The 13400-nt window shown below is 49.6% G+C and overlaps 2 protein-coding genes across 9 annotated transcripts; both read right to left on the minus strand.

Annotated features, from left to right (window-relative positions):
• Nucleotides 1–1763: 1763 nt before the first annotated feature.
• Nucleotides 1764–2520, minus strand: LOC147984215 (uncharacterized). The gene is made up of 2 exons (XM_087541010.1): nt 2323–2520; nt 1764–2171 (listed from the first exon to the last, which is right to left on the minus strand). The coding sequence occupies exons 1-2, from the start codon at nt 2518–2520 to the stop codon at nt 1764–1766; spliced, it is 606 nt and encodes a 201-aa protein (XP_087397136.1).
• A 3181-nt stretch (nt 2521–5701) lies between these two features.
• On the minus strand, nt 5702–11910 carry LOC125536167 (putative WD repeat-containing protein C2A9.03). Of its 8 annotated transcripts, XM_048699327.2 has the most exons (10): nt 11692–11910; nt 11313–11422; nt 10591–10758; nt 9067–9153; nt 7136–7270; nt 6949–7053; nt 6786–6877; nt 6590–6695; nt 6416–6502; nt 5702–6324 (listed from the first exon to the last, which is right to left on the minus strand). In XM_048699327.2, exons 2-10 carry the CDS (start codon nt 11415–11417, stop codon nt 5911–5913), a joined length of 1299 nt encoding a protein of 432 aa, XP_048555284.1. In that variant the 5' UTR covers nt 11418–11422; nt 11692–11910; the 3' UTR covers nt 5702–5910. The 8 variants fall into 8 exon arrangements, with proteins under 8 accessions (XP_048555284.1, XP_048555283.1, XP_048555282.1 ...); XM_048699326.2 differs by lacking the exons at nt 10591–10758; nt 11313–11422; nt 11692–11910 and adding exons at nt 8159–8207; nt 8517–8561 and having other exon boundaries at nt 9067–9097; XM_048699325.2 differs by lacking the exons at nt 10591–10758; nt 11313–11422; nt 11692–11910 and adding an exon at nt 8159–8207 and having other exon boundaries at nt 9067–9144.
• Between the last annotated feature and the right edge of the window lie 1490 nt (nt 11911–13400).

Consider the following 13400-nt stretch of genomic DNA (forward strand, 5'->3'; position numbering starts at 1 on the left):
ACCAGGTCTGAGCGGGGTACCGAACAACAGCAAATCGAGATTGGAGCACACCAAATGCCCGCTCGACATCCTTCCTGCAAGCCTCCTGAAGCTTCGCAAACCAGGCGTTTTTGCCTCCTGCCACAGGGTTTGAGATCGTCTTCACAAATGTCGACCATCTCGGATAGATGCCGTCAGCTAGATAGTACCCCTTGTTGTATTGGTGCCCATTGATCTCGAAGTTCACCGGAGGAGAATGGCCCTCAACGAGCTTGGCAAAAACATGAGAGCACTGCAGCACGTTGATGTCATTGTGAGTTCCTGGCATACCAAAGAAGGAGTGCCAAATCCAAAGGTCCTGTGTGGCTACCGCCTCAAGCACCACACTGCAACCGCCTTTGGCGCCTTTGTACATCCCCTGCCAACCAAATGGGCAATTCTTCCATTTCCAATGCATGCAGTCGATGCTTTCAAGCATCCCAGGAAATCCTCTTGCTGCATTCTGGGCTAGGATCCGAGCAGTGTCTTCCGCATTGGGTGTTCTCAAGTATTGTGGCCCAAACACTGCCACCACTGCCCGACAGAACTTGTAGAAACACTCTATGCTGGTGGACTCGGCCATGCACCCATAGTCGTCGAGTGAATCACTGGGAGCTCCATATGCAATCATCCTCATCGCTGTCGTGCATTCTGGATGGAGGTGAATCCAAGAGCGCCAGTGCAATCCATCTTGCACTTGAAGTAGTTGTCGAACTTCCGGATGGAATTCACAATCCTGAGGAAGAGCTTTCGGCTCATCCAATAACGGCGCCGAAATGTTCTCTCGCCATGAAGTGGAGCATCGGCGAAGTAGTCGGAGTAGAGCATGCAGTAGCCTTGGAGACGATGCCGGTTCTTTGCTTTCACCCGCCCCGGCACCGAGCCACCTCGCCGCGGCTTTTCATTGCTCGCCAGCAGCTGGGCGAGGGCGGCGAGCACCATGAGATGCTCTTCTTCCTAGACGTCGGTCGTGGCTTCCTTCTCCAGCAGCGCGGCGAGCTCTTCCTCCTCATCCGAGTCCATCGCCGAGACAGGCAAAACGCCGAACACCTTGCGCTCGGTGGGCGTGTACCCGCCGTTAAACCGCGCCTCCAGGCCGGAAACGGCGGCCAGAAACGCCCAGCTGCTGTGGGAGGGGCTGCCGCAGCGAAGCGCTGCTATTTTCCGGCGAGGAATGGCTATCTAGCGGAGTAGGGAGGCGGCCGTCGCCGGGATATAGCTAGTGGTGGCCGAGGGCGCGGGGGGTGCGAGGCGAGTCGGGGGAAGAAAACCTTGACTTTTCCCCTGTCGGTGTGGGCCAGGCGTGCTTTTCCCTAGCGCCGGAGCCCCCAGCGCGCCGGGTTTGGCCTGTGACCGCCGGGCGGAAAAAAGGTCCGAACCGGCGATTTTGGGCGTCCTGAGGGCGCGACTGGGCCGTTTTTTCGTCGCTGGTGCCGAAAAAGTGGCCTGGGGGGCCTGTTGGGGGCGCGGATGGAGATGCCCTTAGATCCTTAACTGACCTCTGTTATCCCACATTGTTTGAGCCCACTCCAACCTTTTGTTTTTCCACACTTCATTGTCAAATGTCTCCACACCATGGCCGGAGCTGACCACCTCATCAGTCGTCACATACTCCTCGTCTGGCACAAGTTCATCATAACCCCATTGTAGGATCCAGTTATGAATGATGCAACATGCAAGAATAATCTTAACTTGGGCAGGGTAAGGGTGGAATGGCTTCTGATCCAGGGTCTTAAACTTATTCTTCAAGGTTCAAATGCCTTCTCAACCGTAACTCTAAGGCTGGAGTGTCTGAGATTGAACAGTTCCTGAGAAGTCCTAGGATAGTTCCTACCAGATAACTCGTTCAGATGGTACTTAGTTTTCCTGAAGGATGGAAGAACACCTGCCCGGCATGCATAGCCAGCATCTTGTAGGTAGAACTTGTCATCGGGGATGTTGATGCCATCAGGTCTACTCATGTTGTCACTTAGAATGTTAGCATCATGTGTTGATCCTTCCCATCCAGCCAGCACATATGTGAACTTTAGATTGAAGTCAACAGCAGCAAGCACATTCTGACCTGTGTAGTGCTTCCTCCCCCTGTATGCTGCAGATTGTGATCTTGGTACTCTGGCAGTGACAAGAGTACCATCTATTGCCCCAATGCAATCCTGAAATGGCATTATAAGATGGTGTTATGACTATAGCAGAACAATAACATCATATCAAGGCATGAACTGCATACTATCAATGCTCACCTTGAAGTATGGATACCATCTTGGGCTAGTGCGGATCTTGCTAGGAGTCCGGGCAGTTGGTGACCCGATCAACTCCTCTGAGTTCCCCAACAACATAGAGCACTTGCCTGAAGTACTTGAAAATGGTCCCCATTGATCTCCTGGACGTGTTGTGCATAACCCCGAACATCTGGTTATGACCTACAACATGGAGGAACATGGCAACTTGTTCTTCCACAGTGGTGTGGATGTTATCTTGTAGCAGCCCCCTGCTCCTGAACATCTGCACAAGGTGCTCTTTTCATTCGAAGCATCCACAAAGCTTATAATCTTTGAAGTTGTAGATGTAGTTTAGATTCTTATCTTCTTCCGATCCCGGATTAACATCGGACCATACCAGATGAGGGGCTTGTCATTCCGACGAACACTTCTCTTATCGACCAACAGGATCCATGCATGAACCACAATTATGAGCGTTGTTGCATGAACTACAATCTTCATCCGTTCATCCAGAACCTAAGCGACATCCATGGTGCGGTCAGTAATGGCGCAATTGACCCTAAACGATCCTAACAAACAACCTAACAAAGGAGGGGGGGTCTTATGCTGCTTACCAACTTTGCGGTCAGGGGGAGGAGGGGATGGCTGAGACGAGGATGGCCAGATGATGTCGAAGAATAAGGGGAGAGGCCGCTTCCGCTTCCGCTAGTGCTGCCGGAGAGTGCTACTGTCGCCGCCGCTTCCACAGATCTGAGTCGTCGCCACCACCAGTGCGAAGAAGAGAGGAACGGCTTGTCCTAGAGCAAGGGATGAGCGAGTAAATGGGGGAGGGGATGAGAATATATTTCGCTCCATCTTGTCTCTATTGATTTCCTTCTCCCGCCATCTCCGGCCGAGTCCCCCCTGCACTTGCGCCCTACGCCGGGACCAATTTTTGCGCTCGAGTCAGCCTGACTCGCTGGAAACGGCCGATTCAAGCGTTCCCAGCGAGCCAGACTCTGGGGTGCTTCGTATCGTGCCGATGTGAACCAAGCCTCCTTGCATGCAACTAAACAGACATTTTTCAACTCGCCCGGGTCTGGTTGGGTTGTATGCAGCCAAAAATGCTACACTTACGTATGAGTTCTACGTAACTTTGCACACCTTCCTTCTCCACTAATCAAAACTCCCCATCCCCTCCACCCCCACCCCCCGCGGGGATTTTTAGGGTGGGCCCATGCGCCCCTGATGACTAATGATAGTCCTCCAAATCAGTAACATTACGTAAATAAATCACGTAGATATAGCATTGCTCGTGTGCAGCCTACCAACCGCACCCTAAGTTGGAAGGTATCTATTCCCAAAGCACCACAGTCATCAAAAGACTAGACACCCCTAAAGAAGGCCCCTCCCAATGCTCCACCTTGTACAGGTGCTAAGCATGTCATGTAGGCGAAAAAATTGATGTGGCAAGACAATTAAGAGGAGAGAGATTGATTTGATGACCTAGGAAGAACCAATGCCAAGCGCGTGAACCTAGACAAAATATTAAAATGGAGCAAGTTCATCAATGCATGAAAGAGTTTAGTACTAGCTAAGTCATTAAATGAAGGGAGCTTAGCAAACAAGTTAAGCACCTATGCATTGGCGACTACCATTGCTAAAGTATTTAATGCCCTTAGAGCAACTTGGGCGACCCATTTCATCCGCTGGCGTCCGTTTGGGTCGGCGCAGACACAAAAGTCGGCCCAACGCGCCGACCCAAATGGACGCGCATCCGCTTGGCGTCCGCTTGCCGACCCACTCCTGGCCCATTTTTGAGCCGGATTTGCGTCGGCGCAGACATGAGATGGACGCACGCGCGCCAACTCCTCTCCCCGGGCGCGCCGGTCGGTGGCAGCCACCACCATTTTCCCCATCCCCCCCCCCGAAACCCTCTCGCCCGCGTGCTCCCACCCCACACCCCGCCATGGAGGACGCCATCGACCTCGACGCCGCCACCGGCCTCGCCTCCCTCGCCTCATCCGGCGCCACCGCCCCCGCCGGGAAAGGCAAGCCTTGTGCCCCGCGCAAGACCGCTGCCGCGGCCAAGCCAAAGAAGCCGCTGAAGCCCGCACAGCGGGCAAGGGAGTCAGCCAAGAGGAAGGACCGGAGGCACGCCGCGAACGCGAGGGATGAGGCCGCCGCGCAGGCCGCCATCTCCGCCGCCGCGCAGCAAGAGGTCACCAACGCCCACGATGGAGGGTGATCCAATAAGAGTGCAAAAAGTTTTGCGCCACTCTTGAGAGCATCAAGGCCCGCCCCGTGAGCGGCCGGCATGCAAGACATGGTATGCTAGCAAGCCGCCCTCTTTTGTGTCATCAAGTTCATGCTTGCGTGTTAATTTGCATATCATTTGCCCATATGCTTGCATGAAAACATTTTGTAGGCATTTCAAGCTTTGGAGGCATTCAAGGTTCAACACAACGGCAAGTGCTTCAACCTCTCCCATTGCTTTCGGGTCATCAAGGACGAGGAGAAGTTCAAGGCGCAATATGCCGCCCTCAAGTCGCGTGGGGGGAAGAAAGCCGTGGAGGAGGTTGGGGAGTGCGAGCCGGCACGGCCGCGGGGGAAGACCAACTCCAAGAAGGAGGACAAGCGGGATGCGGCATCCAACGCCTTGATCGCAAGCGTGGAGGGCATGATGAACAAGAAGGACTCAAGGGAGGAGGAGTGTCGACGTTTCAAGGCGGAGTAAATGGACGCTTTCATGGAGATCCAAAGAAGGAGGCTTGAGATGGACGCGGAGAAGCAAGCCAAGATGTTCGAGCTCGAGGCGGAGAAGCAAGGCAAGATGGTAGAGATCGAGGCTGCCAACGCCAAGACGAAGGCCAAAGAAGTGGCTCTCGCGAGCATGATGACCGGGGTGGAGATCATGAAGGTGGATCTCAACACCGTGTCGCCAAGGAATAGGCCATGGTTCGAGAAGATGCGGGCTGACATGCTCAAGTTCGACGACGAGTAATCTATGGCGGCGAGCGCCGTCTTTTTTATGCCGACAAGTGTGCTGGCATGACCACGGGGCCCGCGATGGCGTGGTCGAACGCAAGTCCCACCCTTTTTTGTGTGCTGGCATGTGTGTCGGTCGGCTGACGAGTGCGACAGCATGAACTATGACGATATTTTCTAAAGCCGGCATTGTATGCCGATGCTGGCATAATGCCAACATAGTGAGACATGGCCACTGACATGATCGGTCGCGGACCTTTTTTAAAAAATTTGATACGGACATGAAATGGGTCGGTGCGTTGGGCGCACTGCCGACCCAAATACAAAACTGGACAAACGCCGGGCAGGCGGCCGACCCAAACGGACAAAAACAAACAAATATGCCGTCCGTCTGGGTCGGTCCGTTGGAGTTGCTCTTAGCACCTCATCTAATCACCCGTCCATTGGAAGAGGTCGAAAAGACTAAACTCTTCTCACGCGGCTTCACACGCGAACCATATTCTGTAGTACCTGCTGACTTTCGGATCAGGGTCAGTCCAAATCATGTACCATCTGTAATCCAGTTGCACCGTAGCATCTTTTAACTAGTACCACTCCGCATATACAGAACTGAAACCACCACTTGCCATATGGAGCACTATACACACATCTAGGCATCTAGCTCGACGCGCGGCAGCGACACGGTCAACATGACTGTTCCACTCAGTCACAGGTACGAGTCCAGGTAAGCGTGCCGGCCCCGCCTGCCGAACTCGAGCAAGCTGCCGTAGGCCCGGTCGGCCACCCCGACGAACAGCGCGCCCGCGTCCGGGCTGAACGCCACGCCGGCGATCTCCCCGAACAGGCCGATCTCCTGCGCGGCGCCGTAGCCGGCCCGCGCGTCGTACACGTGGACGAAGTCCGCCGCCTCCGCCGCCGCCAGGAACCGCCCGTCCGACGAGAACCGGAGGCCCCGGACCGCGCCGATCCTCCCTCCCAGCACCGCGAACGGCGCCGACAGGTTGCGCGTGTCCCACAGCCGGCACGTCTTGTCCTGGTTCCCCGTCGCCAGGACGTTCCCGCCGGGGTGCCAGGCCGATGAGAACGAGTAGTCCAGGTGCCCCTTGAGAGTCGCTATCTCCTGCAAATGTAAGCAAGAACAATGCTCAGTTTTTCTGCTGGTGGAATGAAGGGGGACTCGAGGCTATATGATCTGATGATCGGTTGCGTACTTCGCCCGATTGAGCGTCGGCGATCACGCAGTCGGAGCTGTCGCCGAGAACCGCAAGAAGCTTGCCATCAGGACTCACCGATGTGTTCTGTGAAGGACATGACAACTTACGATTCACCTTCCCGGAGCAAGAATAGAGTTCAAGATTACTGAGGAGGAGCTCAGAGTAACTCACATTGACCGACCACGGGAAATTAAAACGACTAAGCAGGCTGCACCTCTCAGCATCAAGAAATTTGACGGTGCAGTCATTGTTGGCCGCCGTCGCTCGAGTAGCGCCGCTGCATTTTGACAACAGGAAATCCGATAGTTGATCACGTATTGCCCACAAATTCAGAATCAGAATATTGACGAAACTGTACAGTTCTTACCTGGGAGACTCGTACACATCTACAGCATTCGTGACAGAATTTTTATTATCAGCGACATTCGTACAGAATACCACCCCGGGCTTGTCAACATACTGTCGAGAAACAATTTCATGAGCTAAGATACATAAAATGGCTGAAAATTCAGCACGTCTTGAGACTATACCTTGAAAATCAGTTCGCCGCGGAAACCGCCTGCTACCATGAAATTGTCTTTTAGGGCCATTGTGCTGATCTGCACCCTGGACAGTGTCTGAGCTCCATGCCCCTTCTGTGAAGCAGAGAGTATAGATCGCAAGTTAGATATACTACAAAAATAACAGAAAGAAGGCACACCTTGAAGAGATGCAAACCTGCTTTGGAACAACTTGGCCTGCAACGCGGAGCACTTCTGTCCCTCTTTGAAGAAGAGAAGACCAGTGCATCACTGAATTGTTCTGTGCCATGTAAACATCATGCTTGGATGTGGCCCACACAAGATTCCTTAGCTGAAGATACCAAGAATAGGAATGGTCAGTGCCTTCGGAGTAGAAAATGTGAACAATGCTTTGCAGGTGCCGTTTATCCAAAAGGAAAAAAAACGTAGTTGATTGTAGCAACCAAACACTGACAATTTGATCTTGACGACATGCTTAGTGATAATGAAACATATGTTCTCTATGGTCTTACAACATTACTGAAATTATCTTACAAACGACTGCATTAAGAAAGGGAACAAAAAAGGCCTAGCAAAACGGCAGATGAGAGCACATTACCGTATCCATAAGAATTTGCTGGAATACCGATTGGCAATGTGAGTTGTGTCTGAAACTGCACAAACCGAAGGACCAATAACTTCCTACACAATCATGCACATTTCTAGGCATCACTCCCATTTGACCAACTCCACTACAGACTGTAACTCTTCACCAATATGGTTAGGACCTAGGAGTATTTCAAGATGTAGCTAAAGGAATACCTATGTCTAAAACACCAACCATCGTTAGTAACATACAGCTGAACACGCATTTGGTTATCTTACCTGAAACTAACTGAAGACAATCCAATGCAACAGTTTATGGTGAGTTAGTGACCATATTTTCAACTCCTTACAGAAGTTCAAGGGCTAATGCAGACTTTTTGCACATCGGTGCGGGTGCAGCCACACACTATTTATAGAAATTTAAAAGAGGATAAGCAGATAACCTCTTTCAGGAACCGGAACCCATAACCATGATAATGAGTTCATGGAAATAAAATGACATCAAAATGTCAAATAGTACAATAATCAACAGACGAATGTATTCCGAGAATGCAAGACATGCACACACAATTCACTCGGCCAATAATGCAAAAGATGTAGCATTCAAGGACTTTTAGTAGGTCAAAGTTAATACCATAAGAAGTCCTGCATAAAATTTTGTTAGCATCTCTCTAAGGTTCAACCTGCGAAAAAGAAATAGGAATATGAATAATCTAACCGAACCTCGCTATAATAACCTATCATATCATATTCCAAAGATGCCATATGACAGTGCCAGCCACTGAGGATGCTCAACCACCTGCTTAAGAACCCTGTTGAATCCATTGTATTGCAGTTCTATCCTAATATACAAGACCGCTAATTGCAGAAATGAAACTACAGCTTCAGTTACCAGATCAGACACAACTTATAACATGACCTGCACTCACTGTTACGCTATAGTTGCAGTCTATACCAAAGGAATAAACACGAATGAAGATTAGAAGCTTCACCTAACGAAATCAAAACCGGTCAAAGCTTCAAGAATCTCACAACATCTACAAAACAGAGTAAGAACATAAAATGCACAACGCTAATATAACTTGAATATGTCATGCATTCACCAGTTATTATTTATATGCTTTTGGTATAAGTTTTCCTCATACTTGTTTTTCCTTTTGGAGCCGAAGACATAAGCGAAGAAAGGACAGAGAGGGAACAGTTAAATATTTGCACTAGTAAAGGTAAACAATGAGGTGAATACTGAAAGTTCTTCTACTGCATATGAGGAGTAAAATGCAATGCATTATGATGTAGTAACTGTGGGCGGCCATATTAACAGCTTGTGCTATTTTTTTTCCGAAAAGTAAAACATTCCACGTAGTTTGAGTGCATATATTTTTCCTTAAAAAATATTGAAAATTGAGCTAACTATAGTGAGCAACAATCACAAACTCTGTGGAATTCTTTAAATAATTGAACATGTTGTTTAACACCTTTGATGTTAAGGTTCTTATATCAATGCAAAAATCAATATCTTAGAAAAGTGGAAGAGAAATGTACCTGAAAATGCACTATCGTTGGCTTGACAAGTCGTGTGTTGAAGCAGAAATCATAGAACCTGTCATTTGTCTCCACTTGTTTGCACTCCTAGAGAAGGAGGGGAGGAGATAAGTCAAACAGCTAAAGGCTATCATAAGAATTTAAACTATATAACAAACAAACAAATATTCTTTATGGCATTATGGGAAGATGTATTGTTTGCTTGGAGTATCACCTCCATAGTTGAACCTTAGATACCAAAACAAACCTGACCATTTTTTGTCAAGAGACAACTAGCAAGGTGTGATAAAAGAGTTTAGGTGAAAAGGTTGCATAAAAAGCATGTGTTTATGGAAGTGGAACACGTTTGGTGCTAATACTTAGTACTAGTTAGTAACACCTAACCAAACAATCAAGAGTATTTTACGAATATGATTAACACAGAGTGAGCTATCTCGCATTTATTGGAACATTAGCACAATGCCGGTGCATTGCCACGAAGCAAAAAAAATTGATGAGAAGTTGGACCATCAGCTTAGGAGATTTTCAAAAAAATATTGGTGATGTGTGACTATCGCGCGGCTCAGGGTTTAAAAGAGAGCAAAAAATACGAGGACAGATTTGCATGGGGCAGGCGTTGAAGAATCTTTTTTTTTATAAAGGACATATTTTAATATCAAGACAATACCAATTATACCGGCCTCTGCAACCAACATAATATCAAGAGCTAGTCAAGACATCGAGGATGCACACAGCAACCTATTACAAAAAAAAAACTCAAACAGCAGTACGCAGCAACAGGTAACACCAACTACCGCCCTTGGCAAAGCAAGAACTGCGAGAGAGGTTTTTCAACATGAACCTGAGCATGTGTCAGGCCGGGCTTGTAAGAGCCCGGCCTTCAAAATAACAGCCCGCACTATCCTCTTTTCTCAAGCCCAAGCCCAGCCCAAAGTCAAATCCAAAGCCCGAAAGCCCAGCCTGAAATTCACTTTTCAATACTTGCACATGCAAGCCCGGCCCGAAATCTAGAAAAATAGAAGCCTGAGCCCATCCCAAACTACCGTCCGGACTGCAAAAGGAGGCCCGAGTCAGGCCCGATTGACAAGCCTGACCCAGGCGGGCCTTGGTTTTTCAGGTCAGTTGTCAACCGGGCTGCCCATACCCGGGTCCACTTCAACAATAACGCCCCTAGGAAGGGAACGACATACCGCGCCGCCACTGCTGGATTCAACCACTGAAGATCGGATCATAGATTTTTACCCCGAAGATCAAATCCGAGCAACTCCAAGCAATGCCTTCAGGAGCAGGAAGGCGTGTAAACACCGCCATTGCCATGTGCAACGAATTAAGGTTATTGTTCCCACACATGAGTAATAGTGGAAAAAGGAGAGGTGAACTCACAACCAACCCCAACCTTTATAAGCAAGGAAAGAAGATGACAACTATCATCACAATTGGCATGAAGAGTCAAAAGGGCGATAAGCAGAAAAACAGCTTTGCACCAATCCCACTCGTGTTGAATTGTACAACACCAAATCTCACCATATCAAACCCCTGGTGTGACCTCGCGAGGTTCTCATAATTCTTGTAATGCTCCAGCCTCATCTTGCGATACTGATCTCTACTGTATTTTAACCTCTCCCATGGTATCCCTTGCATGTCTTTTCCATTTCTGTACTGCACGGCTGATGTATCATTCTTATGCTTATTCTACAACAAGAACAAAATTGAGGTCTTAATGGCCTTTAAACAAATGAAAGAATGCAATTGTTCAGACAAACCAAATAATTCAGACTAATCTAATAAAAAGAAAAAGTAACATATCTAGAAAGGCTCAAGTATCTGTATGTTATACTGCACCATTGAAAACTAGCACAATATTACTAAAAATCATAAATGTCCATGTGCACATTCCTACATCATGATTTAGTAGGTGTCCCAGTTGTTGGCTCGTTGCCATCACATATGTCCACCTCAATAGTGATGTTGTTGTATTTCGGCAGGCACTCCGAAAGCTAATCTAGCACTAAAATTTCCTTTTAGTGCCAACCATTTCCACTAGGTGGGGCCATCGGCAAGATTTGCAAATGTTATCCTACATATTCCGTGGCTGAATTGCCAACATGCTTTATTTAGCTTTAGCAGAATTAATGTGTGGTCTGCACGTAAGAACACTCCATTAACCACCTGCTTCCGTATTGAAGGATTGAACCAACACACGAACTACTAAATTATTACATGTAGTGAGACTTGGTTAACCATACCGGGCTTGAGGGATGGCCGTCGCGGCCGCCGGAGAAGCCAAACCCGTCGGAGTCGAAGTGGTCGTCTTGCAGGTCTTCCAAATCGTCGTTCAAGTACACGGCCATCGTCCCTGCCAAGGAAAACCACAAGAATCGCGTGAATTCCAGAAAGGAATCGAGAAACTCTGAGAAAAAGACTGCAACTTGCGAACAAGAGTCGTGCAAGCGCAGCTCGGCGGCCGGCCAAAACCTCCCAAACCACCGAGACGAGCGGAGCAACCCAGCGCGGCAGGGAGGGAGGGAGGGATCACGCATTCGGACGCAGCAAGACCAAACCCTCCAAAGATAATCGGCGGAAAAACGCGCGCGCCGACGGCAGCACCTATGGCGGATGATTTACCTCCCTGGGAGCCGGAGGCCTGCAGCGGGCGGTCCTGCTGGCCGGCACGGAATCTCGAATCGCGGTGGAGGTCCCTGGAGGCTGGAGCCCTCAGGATTCGGAGAGGATTCGGCGCGCGAGATGAAAATATCCCCGGTCGTTGGTCTTCGAGCAGGAAAGAATATCCCGGTGGTGGAAGTGGCGAAAGGGGAGGAGAAAAGCGGTGCGTGAGCAGAGGGAAGGAAAGCACCGCGTTAACTAGCCCGCGCCATTTCTATTTTTTTTTCTCGGTTTTTTTAGGTCTACCACGTCTTTATTTATTCATAAAAAGCAGGAATTTCTGCCGCAATAATGTGCAAAATACAATCCGGGGTCCATTGACCCAAACTTTGCAAAGATTATTAACCACCCCCTCTTTTGCTAACCCATGCGCAGCTCCATTCGCTGTCCTCCGGACCCAAGTCACCTTCCAGTCCCTTGTGGCCAGCATGTTTTTCACCTCCTTAATCAAAGGTCCCAACGCCGATAAATCATTTTCCTCACTCTGCAGCTTGCGTACCACCCCCAGGCAGTCCATCTCAAGGTGTAATTTCGCGAAGTTTAGATCCCCCGTGAGTTGCACTGCCCTCTTACAAGCTTGGAGCTCTACCATTGCTGGGTCCCTGCCCATAGGGTAGTAGTGGCAGGCTGTTGCGACGGAAGCTCCTTCTTCATTCCTGAAAACCACACCACCGCCCCCCTTCTCCCCTCCTTTAGTAGATGCCCCGTCAATATTCGCCTTGATCCACCCTTCTTCTGGAACACTCCACTTTTGGACCGGGATTAGTGACGGAACTTTGCTCGCTCTACCGTTAACATTCTGCCACTCTTCCATAAGTCTCCTAACCATGGCTGCCGTGTCCGCCGCTTCCTCTATCCTCTTCCCATCTCTCGCATTATTTCGTGCCATCCACAACACATATAAACCCGCACCATTATAGCTCGAGCATCGTCCGACGCTTCAGCAAACCATGATAGAAGCCATTGAGCTAGTGCACTCTGGGAGCTTACTGACTCCGGCGGGATCGCCGCCGGTGCTCCCAATTCCGAGTACAACACCTTCCAAAACTTTGCAGAATGTGGGCATCTCCAAAACCTGTGTATGTTCGTCTCCTCTCTTCCACACACCACACAGAACACCCCAGGCTTAATCTTGCGCCTATGAAGCTCAAAACCCACCGCCAGCCCGTTTCGAATAAGCCGCCATGTATGTATTTTGACTCTGCCCGGGGCAACCGTATCCCACAGATTCATCCATGCTCTATGCTCTTCCACCGAGGAGGACGTCCCCGGGCCGCCAGTCCTAGCTCGTTTTAGACCCATGCATAGGTGGTATGCCGATCTAACAGTGAAAACACCATCCCTCGTATAGTTCCATGCGAGATAGTCCTCAACAGTCGGCCCCCCCCACTGAAATTTGCAAGATCTCACGGGCCTCCGCCGGCGGGAACATGTTCTGAACCTTAGCCTAGTCCCATCCGGTGCTTGTGTTATTCAGCAGGTCCCCAACTCTCGTAATGCCCGGGACAAACACCTGGCCCAGTGGCTTCAGGCTGCCCTTTCTTGGTATCCAATTATCATGATGTATACGCACTTGTGAGCCATCTCCAATTCTCCAAATCAGTCCTTCCAAGAGTAGATCTCGGCCATGAAGAATGCTCCTAAACGTGAACGACCCCCCGCCGCCGGAC

Source organism: Triticum urartu, chromosome 2A (genome assembly GCF_056163025.1).
Source record: "Triticum urartu cultivar PI428250 chromosome 2A, HENAU_Tu73, whole genome shotgun sequence".
In the NCBI taxonomy this organism is placed as follows: domain Eukaryota; kingdom Viridiplantae; phylum Streptophyta; class Magnoliopsida; order Poales; family Poaceae; genus Triticum; species Triticum urartu.

Excerpts from the sequence above, each read along its gene's own strand:
- LOC147984215 (XM_087541010.1), bottom strand. The coding sequence starts at position 2,520 with ATGTTCAGGAGCAGGGGGCTGCTACAAGATAACATCCACACCACTGTG. Across the intron at positions 2,172-2,322 it reads AACTCAGAGGAGTTGATCGG|GATTGCATTGGGGCAATAGA; the intron begins GTCACCAACTGC and ends ATGCCATTTCAG.
- LOC125536167 (XM_048699327.2), bottom strand. The coding sequence starts at position 11,417 with ATGGCCGTGTACTTGAACGACGATTTGGAAGACCTGCAAGACGACCAC. Across the intron at positions 7,271-9,066 it reads CAACGATAGTGCATTTTCAG|CTAAGGAATCTTGTGTGGGC; the intron begins GTACATTTCTCT and ends TGGTATCTTCAG. Across the intron at positions 6,325-6,415 it reads CCGACGCTCAATCGGGCGAA|GAGATAGCGACTCTCAAGGG; the intron begins GTACGCAACCGA and ends TTACATTTGCAG.